This window comes from Dicentrarchus labrax, unplaced genomic scaffold (assembly GCF_905237075.1).
Source record: "Dicentrarchus labrax unplaced genomic scaffold, dlabrax2021, whole genome shotgun sequence".
Taxonomy (NCBI): Eukaryota; Metazoa; Chordata; class Actinopteri; family Moronidae; genus Dicentrarchus; species Dicentrarchus labrax.
The window spans coordinates 18,105,122-18,122,447 of record NW_026136719.1 but is presented as its reverse complement, the minus strand read 5'-3'; the positions used below and the strand labels follow the sequence as shown (position 1 = coordinate 18,122,447).

Here is a 17,326-nt window from a genome sequence, read left to right as displayed (position 1 = left end):
TCGAACCTGGTCCACTCAGACTACATGGGGTACACACTCTGCCAGGTATGCTACCATGCACTCTTTCTGCAAAGATAATTATGTTTTGTTGCCAGCTAAGATGTTTGTCAGACTTGATCTTTATTTTGCTGAAATTATTGTCAGCCAGGCTTTGTTTTTATAATCGATTAGGAAAAATAACAATTTTCACAGAAGACATTTTGACATGTCACAGTAGGAAAAGCACAGATGATCAAATACTAATAATAGCTGAATTCCATTTAGCTGCTTCAGTTTATATGGTAGTGTGCACCTTGGCTCACTGTCACACTGTTATTACTTACTGGAACGCTTAACAAGCACTGAGCCGTCATTAATGCTTTTAGTTACACCTGTGACATCAAACATTTCTGCTGGGAAAATTCAATTCAGTTTTTTTTTTCACATTTTCCATTTTACTCTGATGTCTGGAAAGAAAATAAAAACTAAGATAATAAGCAAATTAAACACAAATGTATGCCTAAGGACAAATAAATCATCAAATGTCTTTTTTTTTCATTCAAATTTTGTTAAAAATATCATGAAGCGCATCATTATTCCCCTATAAAAAATCTAAAAATGTGCTCTCTCTCTCTCTCTCTCTCTCTCTCTCTCTCTCTCTCTCTCTCTGTCTCTCTCTCTGTCTCTCTGTCTCTCTCTCGCTCTCTCGCACACACACACACACACACACACACACACACACACACACACACACACAGTGTTATAGACCAAGTCCGTTCATTAGATATTCTTTAGTCATTATCTTAGTCAAGTAAACCTACCAATCATCAACGTGAGTAGCGAGTACAGCAGAATTACATCAAAATTTAAAAGAAGACAACTGTAACTGGATTATATAACTTCATGGAGAATGGATAAGGAGTGTGTTTTTGCGGTTCAGTGGTTTCTGAGCTCTTCCCCATGAATAAAGTATCTATCTATCTATCTGTATCCTCTCTTTGACTTGTACAACAGCTTTACATTATAATGGGCCAAAATGGCGTTTGTGCATGAGCTTTTTTCTCATATGAAAGTATTTCTACAGTTTTTTGTTGGTACTTTCTGCCCTTTGGCTGCCTCAGTTCATTCTCATTCTGAACCTGATTTAGTTATTTTGTGTTGTATTGTATTTTTTTGTCTGAATTGGACAAACTGAACTAGTATTTGTGTATATTTGTTCAGCATGCCCAGACACGGATGCAAACACACTCACACACACACATATACTCGCACATATACACACAATACTTGGAAAAGCAAAGGTTCAGCATGTTTGCTCTTCCAAACTGTTCACCTACAGTTATGGCATCACACATTAGACAAACTGTGACTTTAACTATTTTGCTGCTGGACTGAAACATCCATGTTAATAGTTTGAAATGTTCAGTCTTAACGTAGCTGACAGAAGAGGACACTCACTGAAGCCTGAACTACAGGAACTATGTATCTGTGTGTTTATATGTGTGTGAATGCTGACCTGATTTGAGACTTGGCACACAGTTCTCTACTGATATGTTATATAAATACTTCCAATACTGAATATGCCTGTTTAGATATGATGATGTGCATTTAAAGCCACTGGATAAAATTAAGTTGTACAACTAGGTTCGGGAACAAAGACCACACCTCATCTCATTTCTGCACAAAAAGTACTTAAGCACACCTTAACCATAAACCCCCCCCCAACCCTTTCTTTTTCCTCTCTCTTTATTATTCAAATACAGGAACCACTGGGGCTTTAAATGAGAGATAAGAAGAGACGGCTCCCCCACTCAGAGTCTCAACACCCACCCGGTTCCCTCCCGTCATCTCGCCCAACCTCCTCCATCCACCCATATCCATCCATCCATCCATCCATCCATCCGTCCATCTGTCCACAAACCTGCTTTCTCCCCCATCCATTCATCCCTTACCCTTCCTTCCCATACCCCTTCATCCCATGACCCTCGACCCTCAACCTTCATCCCGCAACTCTTTCCCTATCCCTTCATCCCTCCTACAGTTTATCATATTGGTTCAGCTTCATCAATTATGTGCAATAAACCATTCTAATTCCTTATCCTCATTGGTATGGTCTCCGTTACTGAAATAATAATAATGAAGTTGCGTTGAGTACACATAATCATCCAGTGGTGCAGCCTGACTTGATTTAATAATAATAATAATAGTTCAGCATCAAATAATGGAACCACATGCAATCAGTGACTGTATTTGAATTTCCAAAGAGTCTCAGAAACTATTGACGGATCAGACCTCAAATTGAGATTTTATGAAATACAGAAAACATAATAACATAATAACACATAATAACCAAAACATAATGGCTAATAAAGTTTGATACAGCAAGTTGGGGAGAAATACTTACCTACATTCAGCTACATTAGCATTTATTTGTAGTTGTGTTTCTGTTACCCCTCCTATCATTTTATTGTAAGTAATAAAATGAAAAATATTGATTGATAGTATATTTATTTAGAAAGACAGAATATTGAAGATTTCATTTCAATTCAGTGATGTTGAAGAGTTAAAAAAAAAGAACCAGACTCATCAGTATGTGAGGGTCTCCATGACCATTTCATGACCATTAACCTTGTTTGTGTACACACACCATTTACTTCAGACAAACCCACACTTGAGAACAGTCCAGGGAAAAGCAGATAGTACACGTAGCATTAAATTTGATCAAGAATGTCCTCAAACAGCATGTTGAATTTATTGTGAAAATAATTGAGTTTGTTGGATTATTGACATAAAAAAAGATGATCTGTGGACACAATCTGTTGTCAGACTGTGGGTACATGACATGCTTCTTTTCAACTGTTCAAACATGTATTGCAGCAATAAAGGGAAATTAATCATTTATTTCTTTGATTTCTTGAATTGCCCACACACTAAAGTTTCTGTAGTAGTCATAGTTCTGCACAAACTACATAAAGGACATTTTTGCTTCTGTTGATGTGACATGGAAATTGTCTAAATGAAGGGTCTGAGGTCATTTCTACCTCTCAGTCACTGTCAGCACATACCAGATCCCCTCCCTATTCATGCCTCTGCTCTTTCACAATGCGTTCGATCTACAAGGCCCAGGCCTCAGCCAATCAGGATAGAACCAAATCCCCCTTATCCATAAAGCACTACTCCTGGTGTCCCCTCTGTCTCTGTACAGTACAGTACAATGTGTTTCGCTCCCAGGACAGTAAGGAGGCTATAAAAGAGCTTCTGCACCCACAGACAAAAGGATCTCACCTTCAGACTCGACATTACTTGCATTTCCCCCACTAAAGATTTTAAGCCTGATCTGTGGGAGAAGTGGTGGTTCAAAGGAATTATTATGTCTGTGGTCAAAGTCCTGTGCTGTTTGCTGTTAACGTATCACCTCAATGAGGCGAAGAAAATCAAGGGAAACAGAGCAGGTGAGTGAAATGTCATGCTTAAGTAATCCCAGAAAAGTGTGATAAAGGACATGTATTGCATTGGTTAAACTGTCTTTATTAATGGATAGATGAATGAAAAAACAAGCCTGAATATAGCTGATTGGTTGACAGGTTGGTTATATTTATATGTGGTCTTAGAATTGGATTAGTAGATTGAAAACACTTGGACTGACGCCATCAGAGTACAACTATGAAAAATAGAAGACAATAACATAATTGTACACCTCCAACTCAGCTGAATCATATTGTCTAATCATGTTTTAGAAGCAACAAATTATGTAATCAACATCAGGCTCCTGGTGAGAGTTTGCAAACAGGGGGCACCCAACTGCACTTTAAAAATTGGGCCTTTAACTTGATTGTTCCTCAGAAGTTTATGTAAATAAATTTACAATTTACAGTGGCAAGAAACATACTATGAAAATCACATATTCTTCATCTGAAACTATATAATACTGAGTAAAGTATTTACAATAAGATATCAGTGTTTTTTGGTTTAACCAATTCCTCACACAGAAATAACCAACATGTATTGTGAATAATTTTACACACACATTTCCCCTAAAGGCATCTTTGGCAACTTAAGGATCTTCTCCTCCTCTAGAATTTAAAATAGACTTCTGTGGGTTTGAACAAAGCTCAGCTGCACAGCACGTGTTTGTAAAGATGAAGCCTCCAGTGGCCATCTCTTTTATTGTTCATTTGAATATTACTGATTCAAAATACTCCATGTATCAAACAGTTAATCTGATGTTAAACTCAGATGATATCTCATGATTTCTTTAAATCTTGTTCATGTATGATTGTTTTGCTTATACTCTTGAGAAAAGGTAAGACTTTATCTTTATGTTGATTTTAGAATTTTTAAAGTCTTTCAAACAACTCAAATGGCAATGGACAGCATACATACAGTATTCTGTATTGAAAATGTAATTAACTATTATATTGAACTGTGAACGGTGAATGAATTGTTACACCAGTACACAATATGGTGGCTGCTGCTGAAAGCATGGCAGATACAATAACTAAACAGCTGCTCTCAAATCTGTGCACACAAAGGAAATATTGCTGTCATAAGCAGTTTTATTTAAAGGTTTTTTTGCTTAAATTCCTGAATAGTGTGTTTTTGTGTTTTAATAATTTTTAAATAATCAATCGTTGTCTCCTTCTTTGAGTGGTTTAAAAAAAAACTCACAATAAAAACAATCTGAACATTATTGCAGAAATCATATTAAACTAATTACAGTCTCTAAGATTTGTAAATTACTCTCCAATGATACACACTAATGAGTCGGGCTGTTTTTAATTGCTCTCCATGTTCATATGGATAAACAGTCATAACAGTAAAGAGACACACCAAGGAAAATGTGGGATTTAATGAGCAGAGGCATGGATGATAGATGATAGATATAATTACATTTATTACTTTCACTGTGTAATGTTTTCATCATATCAGCAACCAGAGCTCATCGGATGGCAACTGTATCACTGAGTGTTGAGGCGCCTGGGTTTCTAGCTTTATTAACATTCAAATGTTAGAATAATAAATATGCTGGACATGAATCAATGACAAACCATAAAGTAAATGTAATGATAGAGTTCTTTGGAGAAGGATCTATGAAGTTTGTGAGTCAGATTTCTGAGGTTTCTGGGCTGTGGTTTTAAGCATGTTAAGGGAGGAGGAGTTTATATAAGAAATTACGAGAAGAGTCTGGCAGAGACTCACTTGATGGGACTGTTATCTGTGTGCATCTGCCAAAGAGGTTGACATGACCTGGAAACACAGCAAAGTGCTTCTGAAAGGGCATTAGTCAACCAGTCCAAATGGGCCTCAATAGGAATTTCTCCCTGTTTACTCTCAGATAATTACTGAAGCCCATTTCCGCCAATGTGATGAAAAATAGAAAAATAATTTTTTAAAAAAGCATCTCAGAATAATGCACTAGCTTTCTGTCATTGCTATCAGATAAGAGGTATGCATATGATACATGATACCTTCATGAGGCTTACATCTCAGTTTTGCTTGACACCACAATACAAGCAGCTTGTTCCACATCAGTGCTCCAAAACAATGCTTGCCTACCAGAAAGCTAGTGCACGCGACTTTATGATGGTGTAAGTCAAAATATTAAGAAAGTTTCTCATTATTCTAAAATACTGAGTGATTATTTCAAGAAAGTTTCTCATAATAACGACTTAGGATCTTTTGGTCTTCCATAGATAGACAGTTGTATCAATACATACATTAAAACATTTCTTCTGCCCTTGAATGGACAAATAAAGTTATTTGTATTTATTCACCTCAAAGTAAACATATCCAGTACCACAGCATGTTCTGACATGCTGAGTAATCATGAAGAACAAACAGATAACTGTTCTGCTGTTTGATTTCCAAGGTGTAGTGGACAGAGAGCAGAGGGGCGCCCTGAAGGACCATGTCAGCAATTCAGTCTTCAGGCTGTTTTCAGAAGGTGAGGACAACTGCGCATTGGACCCTCTGCAGCTGCACACTCTCACCTCCTGTGGCTTCAACAGCAGTAATCCCCTCATCATCATCACTCACGGGTGGTCGGTAAGGTCAACTTTTCTTCCACTTCACTGACTTGAGCCACTGGATACAAAACATGGAACTCAGACCAATATGGAGGATTTGCTGCTGGCACAGTTTCAGATGTAAACGTTACATATAAATCATGTTAACAACCTTGAAATATAATGAAACCAAAAAAACATGAAGCGAACATCCAGAGACTTTCTGAAATGTCTGCAGAGACTCATATTAATCAATATTTTAACTTCTTATCGGATCACTGGTTCCAGTGTACATTGATTCTTTCCTAGATAAGAGAACATTATAATTAGGAGTTACACTGTGCATAGCAGCATGCCAGCACTTCAATAAGAAACACATTTCTAACATCAGTCTTGTTTTTCCTAAGGTGGATGGCATGATGGAGAGTTGGGTGGTCAGGTTAGCTACAACCCTAAAGACAAATCTAAAAGACGTCAACGTGGTGATTACTGATTGGCTGTCCCTGGCTCACCAGCACTACCCCACAGCAGCACAGAGCACCCGCACTGTGGGAAAAGACATAGCCCACCTGCTGCAGTCACTTCAGGTCAGGGGAAATGTCTTTACTCAACACCATGCATGCACCAGATTTAAGTTGTCCTATTAAATTATGTTCCTGTCATAAACCCCTACAGGTACACTACCAGTACCCAGTTAGAAAGGCTCATTTGATTGGCTACAGCCTTGGCGCTCACATCTCTGGATTTGCTGGAAGCTATCTGGATGGTTCTGAGAAGATTGGAAGAATTACTGGTGAGTTCTTCTACTGGGTTAGGGTGATACTTCCAGTCACTGGCCAAAACAAATATAATTAGCAAAAGGATAGTTTGAATAGTGAACTTGTCTATTCTGTATCCTGCCAACCGGTTCTTTATTGCATATTGTATCTGTCCAGGTCTTGACCCGGCGGGGCCACTGTTTGAAGGCATGTCTCCCACAGACAGACTGTCTCCTGATGATGCTGAATTTGTGGATGCCATCCACACCTTCACCCATGAACGTATGGGCCTCAGTGTGGGCATCAAGCAAGCTGTAGCACATTATGACTTTTACCCCAATGGAGGAGACTTCCAACCAGGATGTGATCTGCATAACATTTACGAGCACATAGCCCAGTACGGGCTCCTCGGTACGATAAAGAACACACTACAACACCAAAATATATGTACTTAATATATGATATAGTCCTCTGGGAACCATACAATCTACAGTTTGCAAGTGGCTCCTACAGACTGTAATGTTTATTACACCACACAATACTAAAGTGCTGGACTGAGGATAAATATGTAAAATTTGTCCTGAGGTTGAGGCTTGAGGAAAAGTCTTATCCTTGGGAGGCCATGAATATGCTCAAAGAATTTCATATTCCATTGATTAGCTTTTGATATTTCTTGCATAAAACTGTAAATTTTACCTTGTGGTGCTATAACGAGGTCAGGGTGTGTCATGAAAAGTCAGCCATTTTTTTGTGTGCAATATATCAAGTACAAATCTGACAATTTGATGGTGGCATTAGAAAGGTCCTTGGGTACAGAAAACATCAGGGTTCGATTTCCGAGAACCATGAATATCCTCAAACATTCCCTGGCAATCTTGCCAGTAGATGTCATGATTGACTTATCTTTATTGTTATCCAGCGTTACAGTTCTGGCCTTAGAGAAAGTCATCTACAAAGGAGGGGAACATTTGAAGATTGTCTTGAGAAGAGCATGTAGGTTTCAATGATTTTTGTAAGCCACCTTAAACAAAACAACAAAAACATTGTGATGAGACTAAACCTAGATATTTCAACATTTCGACATATCTTCTGAAACAAATGGCCCTAAACAAATCCAGAACAAAGACCACTACAGCCTGCTCTGTGAGTTATTTTAAGGAGTCAGTCTTTTCCCTGACATACAGATATGCCATTCTACTTTCTGGTACCCCTGTGTGCAATTTCTAACTCTGCATCTGAGGAGAAAATGACAACTCCAATCAGAGCAGTGTGTTCTGCTGCTTAACCGCTTACTGGTTTGCCTCTTCCTCTGCTCTATCATAGTATTTTCTTTTCATAATTGGTCTTGCCACCTCAAAACTCTGTTTAAGAAGGAATATCTTGGGCACCGATTCATCTTTTGCTTGTTGACAGTTCCTCATTCTGTGTTCGGGCAGATGTATTTAATTTCCTCCAGTCTAACACAAGTGGCTCTGGGATTTATGGTGCTTCCCAATCCAAACACATCCACATAATATGACAGTGAGAGCCACATTAAAGCATCTGTCATCCTCAGGAGTTAATTAGCAACATGTGCCTTCCTCCGCTCTGTCCATTCCTCTGAACTGAGCTGCCTCCAGGCTACAAGAGTCTATTCAGAGAAAAGGCCTTCAGAGCAGACCATTATCAGACATAATGAGACGCTTTTAGGAGATGTGACAGAAGGACAGTCTGATAGATGACAGGATCTGGTGATAATGATATCGATTCACCAATAATGGTCAGACACTACGATTAAGGTTATCTACAGACTCTGAATCCACAGGAGAATTTGTTGTGTGAAGTGATCTATTGATTAAAAAACAGGGTCTTATCATTGTTATTTCCTCCTATAGGTTTCGAGCAGACAGTGAAATGTGCTCATGAGCGGTCTGTCCATCTATTCATTGACTCTCTGCTGAATAAAGACAAGCAGAGCATGGCCTACAGGTGCAGCGACAAAGGTGCTTTTGACAAAGGAGTCTGTCTGGACTGTCGGAAGAATCGCTGCAACACACTGGGCTACGATATCAAGAAGGTTCGCAGTGGCACCAGCAAGAGGCTCTACCTGAAAACACGGTCTCGGATGCCGTACAAACGTATGTGGTTGTCCTTATCATTTCAACCAAAGAGCCTCAAGATACATTTATATAGCATTACTCATTATAGTCATTTATAGACTAACAGTGCTGAGATGGATGCAAAAGGTCAGAATGGTCACTACACAGTGTGACATGTTCTGTTTAGTTAAGTTTGAGTCATCCTACATATACTGTCCATATACTGTCCATATACTGTCCTGCTGCTATAAATACTCCCAACTAGAGCACCAAACCTTAATCCGCCACGAAAAATAGTTCCCAACAAATGCGTCATTTTCTCCTGTTTGAGTAATGTTGCTACAAACTACAGTGACCAGCTGCTTCAGGGAAATTCTGAGCCTAAAAAGTCATTTATATTTGTGATGAGATTTACAGCTTTAAAAGGAACAAATAGGGAGGGAAATTCAAGATGCAGGCTAACTACAAACAGAGTAAGATTGTAGGCGTTGGTCTTTTTATGGGATTAACAAACAATAAGATAAATATAAAACAATATAGCCACTAAAAATATGTGTACTTTCAAAAAAAGAAGACACTGAGGCAGATAATCAGATATTCAGTAATACAGACCTGACCAGGGAACAGCAGTGGTGGAAACTAAAGTATTGTATCTAACTACAGTTTTGAAATACTTTACCTTCCACTCTTCCACAATGTTCTTCTACTTTTATTACGTTTATGTAATAACTTAACTTACCAGTTCCTTTGCAGATCCAGGTTGATAATACAAAATATAATCAGAAAATAAATTATGATGTATTATTGTAGGTCAAGATAAGATAATACTAATAATATAATTAAGTTCACAAGTTATCCACCTGTATATGAAGTAATTGAAATGAGCTCCACTTCTATCAGCTGCAAACATTAAAGTGATGTACACATGAATGCATCAGTAATTATAATTCAGCCATTCTGCATAATGAATGCTTTTATTTTTGGTACTTTAAGAAGATTTTGATGCTAATACTTAAAATTGAATGCAGGACTTTTACTTACAGACGTATTTAAAGTGTTATTAGGTCTATGAATTTAAAGTGACTCTGTTTGATTTATAATATGATAAGATGTGACATTGTTGCCTTTTGATAGTATTGCAAACACACTACACATCAGATTGACAAAACCCAAAGATATACAGAAAACAAACTCTGCGTTTGACGGCTTCTTTGTCTTCATCTCCTTTCTTCTTCTTCTGTTTCTGGTTCCCTCTCTGCAGTCTATCATTACCAGTTCAGGATCCAGTTTGTCAACCAGATGGAGAGGATCGAGCCCTCTCTCACCATCTCCCTCTCTGGAACAAAGGAGGAGAGTGGCGACCTCCCCATCACCGTGTGAGTACTGTACCACCTCCCATCATCTGTGCTCAGTGTACTCACTCTTTGACACATGCAGTATGCAGCTGGGCTCTCAGCTCTATGAAGAAAGAAAGCATGTTAAGGAGAGCAGCTGACACACATGGAAACAACTCGAGCTGCTGCATGAAAGAGAACTATAAATGGGGATGATGGAGTAAATAATTTACTCAAGACCATCTATTCTCTGACAACTGTGTTATCCTTCATGTTCTGTGTATCAAAGAGCCTTAGAGGAAATCTCATGTGCTGTCCTGCTTTAGTTGTAGACCATCACAGCAGAGCAGAGGGTCTTTGCTTTGTAATAAAGAAATGTCACAGCCTGTTGCAGGATGTTCCCTGCCGTAATAATCTAACTCTGTCCCTCTTGTTTTTGTGTCTTCCTTTATATAACAGCCCTGAAACTATTTCAGGTAATAAAACCTTCACCTTCCTGATCACCCTGGACAGAGACTTAGGGGATCTGATGTTGCTCAAATTACACTGGGAGGGATCGGCTCTGTGGAAGAACATGTGGAACCGGGTGCAGACTATCATTCCCTGGGGCGGCCGGGAGCGAAAACCACTGCTGACTGTGGGCAAGATCAGTGTCAAAGCAGGCGAGACGCAGGAAAGGTACCGCTTTACTTTACAAGGCAGCAGTGGTAGAAGAAGGTCTTCAAGTTGCAATATCTCACTTTAAAAATACTCCATTATATTATAAGTAAAAAGCACATTGAAAATTGTACAGGGTAAAAGGTGTAAGTATAAAACTATAAAAGTATATAAAGTAAGTATATAAAGTGCCACATATATAATTTAAAATAATTTAAAATAATGTATATAATGTTGGTTATATACTGTTTAATCTATTAATTTCTTTTTTGAGAATACACACACAACAAAGTGCAGACCAGTGTGAGCAGTTTATCAAAATTAAACACATCACACAACTCTTCTACAACATACCATGCTTTATTCCCCAAAGTGTTATTATTTGGATTAATCAGAGTGGCATCTACCAAATATAAGTTATATCATTTATTTTTTCCCTTTAGTAGTTAATAACTACATTGAAGAGATTGTTGTTTAAGATGTGCATCATACTTTAGAGGCTGATCATACTTTTTGTATGAAAAATCTCTCTGCAGAGTAACTCGCTATCAAATAGCAAAAAATACTATTTTACTACTACAAGATGTAGTGGAGCAGAAGTATAGAGTACCATGAAATGGAAATAGTTGAGTATATTAGAAGTACCTCACCTCACTTTGCACTTCATTACAGTAGATGAGCAGATGTGTCAAAATTATTCTTGCTATTTGAGTATTATTTTCACATGTAGAGTAGCTGTCACATATGTCATGCACTGTAAGTTATACATCCTTCTAATTATATAAAACACACATAAACACATTCAATAAAGAATAAATGTAATTGTTTTTAGATACAGTAACCTTTTGCAGTGTCCCACTCTTGACAGCAAAAAAACCTTATATCGCAGACTTTTAATGCCACCTAGTGGATCGTTTCCCACACACATGAACTGGCCGCTCTCTGCTACACTCCACTTTTCACACACCATGTTAACAACACTGTTTCTGTTTTCTAGGACATCTTTTTGTGCCATGACAAATGATGGTCAACAAGTTGAAGTGTCGCAGGATAAAGTGTTTGTGCGCTGTGAAGAAGACACACCAAAACAGCGGAGAAGAAAGCACAATAGACTTGTATAGGTTCCTTTATCTGTTCAGGTTGAAGATCTCTGATGGATGGCCTCCAAGTTCACAACTGGATGAAATTCTCTAAACTCCTCAAAGTAAGACCGTGCAGATTCAGGGAGTAAATTAGAATCCATTAATTATCTAAAAGATGTCGCACTGAACAAAATGTGGAGAATTGAATTCTGGGAAGCTGAGGCTAGAAAAACAACTAGCAACTGTTGTAAACTGTGTTTACAATTTAAAAAAAATATGTTTAAGTTTGATTTTGTGATCAAATTATTAGTTTAAGTATTACGTATTAAGTATTGCATGTGATCTTTATACTAGACACTTTATCTGACAATTATCACACAATGTAGTTTTAAGAACCAGCCCAGATTTACATTTCTGTCTACATACAAATGTCTTTCGGGGTATAGTTGAGTGTTTGCCAATTCAAATATTAACCAGACAGTGAACACAATGTCAGTGACCTTCTGATGACGTTAATTCCAAAGGATGTTCCTTTTTTGGGTGTTCTCTATAAAATGATCAATCTCATCATTAAAAAAACCTGCTTTACTACTCCAAATAACACGATCTGTTAATCAGACTCAAACCAGCAATAAATATGCACTGTCCTTTTCTACTCTGTTTTGCGGTCTGTTTTCTTTTCTACATTCACTGCTCAGGTATTGAGAGCAGACTCATCAAAAAATATTCCAAAATATACTACAAGAAAGCCGACACTGGTAATTTAGTGCAGTGTGGAAACAGTAAATGGTACAATTAAAATAATAAGCAGCTAAAATGTCCAACTGCTCGGACAGTAGTCAGCTTGAGGGGCAAAGCTCAAACAGTAAACACAGAAATCTGGCAGAAATCCTCAAACAGAGGCAGGGGCTGGCTCCAGAGGGCACATAGTTTAAATGGAAGGCAGTAAACTTGAAAGCAGGTTTAATCCGAGAGAGCTGTGAGGAAACATTGAACACTAGCTCACTTCGGACCATCAGGGCAGCTGAATTCTGTGCTCTCAAGCAGCTATCATCACTGCCCTGGATGTCTAACTTTTATGGTGTAATAACAAAAAATAATTGTACATAATAGCATAAAGTAGTATAAACAGTGAAAACAAACACTTGATCAATTCTGGTTTATTAATGCATTTCAAGTAGTTCAAAAGAAATTATATTTTTGCACAATGCCTTTGCAAATTTAGTCAAAATTCCAAAGTAAGCAGAATGGGAAACAACAAAAAGGGTAAATAAAAACAAAAAGACCATTGAATACACTGTATAAAACACAGGACACATTAAAATCAGACAGTAGTACTGAATCTATACCATTTTGGATTCTCGGTTTACATCAATTACACTTCAGTGCACATTTTCATCATAGCAACACATGTGAAAGAAAGACAAAAATTCCCAGAGAGTATTATTAACCCCAACCACCCACTATTGTCCACATCTTACCATATCAACAAAAAAAAAAAGATAAGGATGATTCAGCAAAGCAGGTCTCACAAACACACAAAAGCTTTTAAATTTGCCAAAGATAATTAAAAATATACTTTAAGCTCTGACCCAAGAAAAAAAACACTACCTGTAGCACCAAATAGACAAACATAATCAGTAGAAGAAGCCACAGAAGATTGCATTTTGTTGTCTGTTCATAAATTTCGCCATAGCACATCGACATGAGCAACTATATGAAAACGCAATAGAATTTTCCATGTACCCTTACAGGAGCGAACATTGAAGGCATTTCTCTGTGAAGAGGCTAACTTGTTCGCTGTTGAGCTGTGATACTCTGCATAGAATCGGTCAGTTCGATAACGCAACATCCTCACGCCTTGCACAGAAAAACAATGCTGAGCTGCAGCTGCGCTTGATACAACTCTTTTGCAAGGGTAAGAAAAAGACAGTCCCTCCTTTCTCAACCGAGCTGTTCCCTCCTAAAGTAATTTTAATAAACTATACATATCTATATATATATATATATATATATATATATATATATACACATACATACACATACACAAATATATATAACTCAACTCTCATTCTGCACTTTCATCCATCCTGTTGACCCACGTTTAATCTGGCTGGAGACAACTGAAAACTAAAGATAAAACAAACTAGAGCTGGGCAATATTATTATATTATATAATGTAAATATAGTACTAATTATAATCTCTCAGAAATCTGAAAAAAAATTTAGATTATAATATGAAAGTTTTCATGTGTTGGTCAATATATTTGTATATAAAAAAACTTACATTTCCTATGATTATCATACACTGCCAAGCACTAAACAACATCATTTCCAATACAATTCCTTAATTTCAGCAGTCCAGTCTGGATAAACTGCAACCTCATGCATGGTTTCAGCCTTGGTGAAGATCACTGACACAGCACACCAACTTCAGTCACACTGCTCTGAGTAGGCACGTTTTTAATGCAATTACACAAACCAAGAGGGTGCAACAAGGGTAACAAAGTTCCTTGAGAAAATCACAATCAGTAGGAAAATAAAAGGACAGAACAGCGGTGGATGGCGGAAAGTGATTGTTCGCTCTGGTAAATGTCTGTTAACAGCAGCAACAAAGCAACAATAAAATTAGAAGCTCTAGTTTTCCCTCAATTGATTCAATTCCTCCACATATACAAATAATCTGAACTGCAAGTAAAATCAATAAAAGCTAAATTTACAATCACATTTAAACCAGAAACGCTCATCTGGCTACAGAGGCCCAGAAGATCTAACGGCTTTTGAGTGGTTTCAACAGATTTCTTAAACAACTACCAGTGTGTGAAATTCAAAAGGTGAAAACGTGGGACAATAACACCAGGACACATTTCTGTAGTAACGACTTATATATGTAGGATGCTTTGTCCCCAGAGTTGAGTTTTAACACATTCTCCTTTATGCTTTCAACATGTCTCATTCTGAATGTAAGAACGCACTCATCTGCAGCTCAAAATGGTCGTTTTACAAATGTGTCACAAATCAGTGCCAAAGCAATGAGCCAGGGTAAAACAGCCACGACAGAATAAAAGTGTGATACAATCAGGTTGATAAAAAGCTATTCTCTCACCATTCATTTCAGCCCCAGACTATACATTTATGTAAACGCAGCTGCAAAACCACATAACAACATGAAATATACATATCCAGATAATCAATCTCCCCTCTACAGCCCTCCGTCTGACAGCGTAATCTTATTAAGCTCATTTATCTACATTCTTTTCATACAACCGTCCTCTGCAGCTAACGTGAACCCTTCTGTAGAGGCTTCAGCCAGGAGGGATTTACCCTGAAATACACAGGCAGCCATCTTTTCCACTCAATGTTTGCGGTTGTTTTATTAATCCTGAGAAAGTGAATTAAAAGAGTAAATAATCTTTATCATACAGAAAATCAATTTCATTTGAAACAAAAAAAAAACTACTGTAACATCTGCACAACTGCACACTGAAAGAACATGTACGCTTTAGAAATAAAAAGCTTCAATTTTTGATGGAAGTTTGATTTAAAACAATCTAATTACATTGGCAAAAAAACACATCTCAATGCTGTTTGTGATTGGCAGCAAAAAAACTGTGACTTGCAGTGCTGCTATCGTGCTGATGATGGCAGCACTTCAGAGAGGAAGAACAGGAAAGGAAAAAGGTTGCACAGATGGAGGACAGAAGAAGGTGAAAGCTTCTTCTCTCTCCTCCATTTTCTGCTAAAAAAAAAAAGAAAAAAAGCATTCACAGAAACAAAATGAGATTAAGACCGCATAACAGAGATCAGTGAATTTCTCCTCCTTGGAAAAGTTATTTATTTCCTATAAAAGCTGTGTGAACCACTGCTAATCTGATTTCTCAGAGCAGAGGCGAGTTTGTTAGGCCCAAAAAAAAAACTCATTCAGGCTTTGTCCAGTGAAATCAATCCAGTTGCAAGTTCTTTGAATTTTGCAATATGTGGTAAAGGTAACTCTTTGGAGTGAAGTGCTCCCATTGTAGGCACTAGGAAGAACCAAGGCAAAGAGCAGACCAGTGTCTCAGCGTCTCATCTGTCCCATTTGATAGTTCTCTCTTTGCTGACGGTGGTACCGCGTGGCCTGTTGTTGTGGGTTTGCCTGCTGCTGCTGCTGCTGCTGTCTTCTCCTTTTCAGTGTACCTACAGGACATCGACATCTCAGTGAATGCCATAACAAAGGATAATGAACACTAAAAGCTGCTGCTTTTCTGCACCATCAGAAAGGTGCCCACAGCAAAAGATTAGAAACATAGCAATAACACGTAAATTGCTTTAGCAGCTAGATCTCCAGCTTTCCCGATAAGACACAGTAACAACACCTGCCTCACTATTCTAACAAATGTTATCTTAGCCAACAGGTCATTATTCACACTTAAACACTTCTTAGTCGTAGTATCTTATAACAAAGTGCATTAACATTAGGGATGAGCAAGTACATCAATATCTGTACAGAACAGCCACAGAGCAATGTTTTAAGAGAACTATTTGACATGTTTTTTTTATGAAACTTGGTGTATGTATATGGACACATTCTACTCTGATGACCCTCACACTCGTAAAAAGTACTTAATCTGTACCAGATACTCATTTCAGCAGAGTATTCGCTGAACCCTAATCAACATGTAAATCTCTTGATATACTGTGGGTAAATGTGAACGTACATGTAAATATAAAGATATATGTTGTACTGTACCTGGCAGTGGCTTTGGTGGGGGCAGTTTTGGGTTGCTGCTGGGGGTGTGGACGCTGCAGATCTTGATGAAGCCAGCCATTAGCATAATAAGAGCGATGCCCATCAACAGCACTGCCCACCAGTGAGCCTGGATAAGAGAAGATATATTAAAGGACATATGAATATCGTTTGTGTCATTGTGTTGACAGATCTTTAGTGATGGCTCCACTGGAGGGAGAGTTGCAGCATTTCCTGTACTGGGACACTCACCACTATCCACTCTGCAATATTCTCATAGAGTTCTGCATTGAAGATGGCTTTTTTAAGCCTTGCCAGAGGCCCGTCTGCATCCACAAGACGACACCTCATGAACACATCACAGTAGCCCTTAAAATCATTGCAGGGTGAGCCGGGCTGCAGCGTCGTGACCTTCTTGTTGAAGAACATGGCCCATTTTTCCGAGCCTGAGCTGCTGCAGGTGCTGGGGTTCACTGAGGGCAGAAGGAGAAGGAGTGACCATTGAAACAATTACTCAGTCCTTTAGCCTCAAGATGACACAACTAAGAACAGGAAGTAAAACTAACAGCCAACTGCCACTCACTTTTCTCCATGCAGCACACGTGGCACAGCTCAGCTGCCTCATCCTTGCCTTCTTCGCTGGCACAGGTGCATACCTCCAGACCGTACTTCTCGCAAATGGAACCGGAACATACCTTATTTAAAAA

General features: G+C 38.2%; 2 protein-coding genes across 2 annotated transcripts in view; one reads left to right on the top strand and one right to left on the bottom strand.

Annotated features, from left to right (window-relative positions):
• Positions 1-3,163: 3,163 nt before the first annotated feature.
• On the top strand, positions 3,164-12,548 carry lipca (lipase, hepatic a). Its single transcript, XM_051378962.1, has 9 exons — positions 3,164-3,431; positions 5,849-6,024; positions 6,392-6,571; positions 6,660-6,777; positions 6,920-7,153; positions 8,617-8,859; positions 10,082-10,196; positions 10,614-10,832; positions 11,809-12,548. The coding sequence occupies exons 1-9, from the start codon at positions 3,350-3,352 to the stop codon at positions 11,930-11,932; spliced, it is 1,491 nt and encodes a 496-aa protein (XP_051234922.1). The 5' UTR covers positions 3,164-3,349; the 3' UTR covers positions 11,933-12,548.
• A 489-nt stretch (positions 12,549-13,037) lies between these two features.
• adam10a (ADAM metallopeptidase domain 10a) overlaps positions 13,038-17,326 on the bottom strand; it is a 26,664-nt gene continuing 22,375 nt past the window's right edge. The window contains exons 13-16 of the mRNA XM_051378961.1: positions 17,203-17,314; positions 16,872-17,092; positions 16,623-16,749; positions 13,038-16,069 (exon numbers count right to left, since the gene is read on the bottom strand). Coding sequence (XP_051234921.1) covers positions 15,951-16,069; positions 16,623-16,749; positions 16,872-17,092; positions 17,203-17,314 — 579 coding nt within the window. The 3' untranslated portion in view covers positions 13,038-15,950. The remainder of the gene's footprint in view (positions 16,070-16,622; positions 16,750-16,871; positions 17,093-17,202; positions 17,315-17,326) is intronic.

Coding starts and splice junctions, on each gene's coding strand:
- lipca (XM_051378962.1), top strand. CDS start 3,350: ATGTCTGTGGTCAAAGTCCTGTGCTGTTTGCTGTTAACGTATCACCTC. Junction 10,197..10,613: donor GGCGACCTCCCCATCACCGT/GTGAGTACTGTA, acceptor TTTATATAACAG/CCCTGAAACTATTTCAGGTA. Junction 10,833..11,808: donor GCAGGCGAGACGCAGGAAAG/GTACCGCTTTAC, acceptor TCTGTTTTCTAG/GACATCTTTTTGTGCCATGA.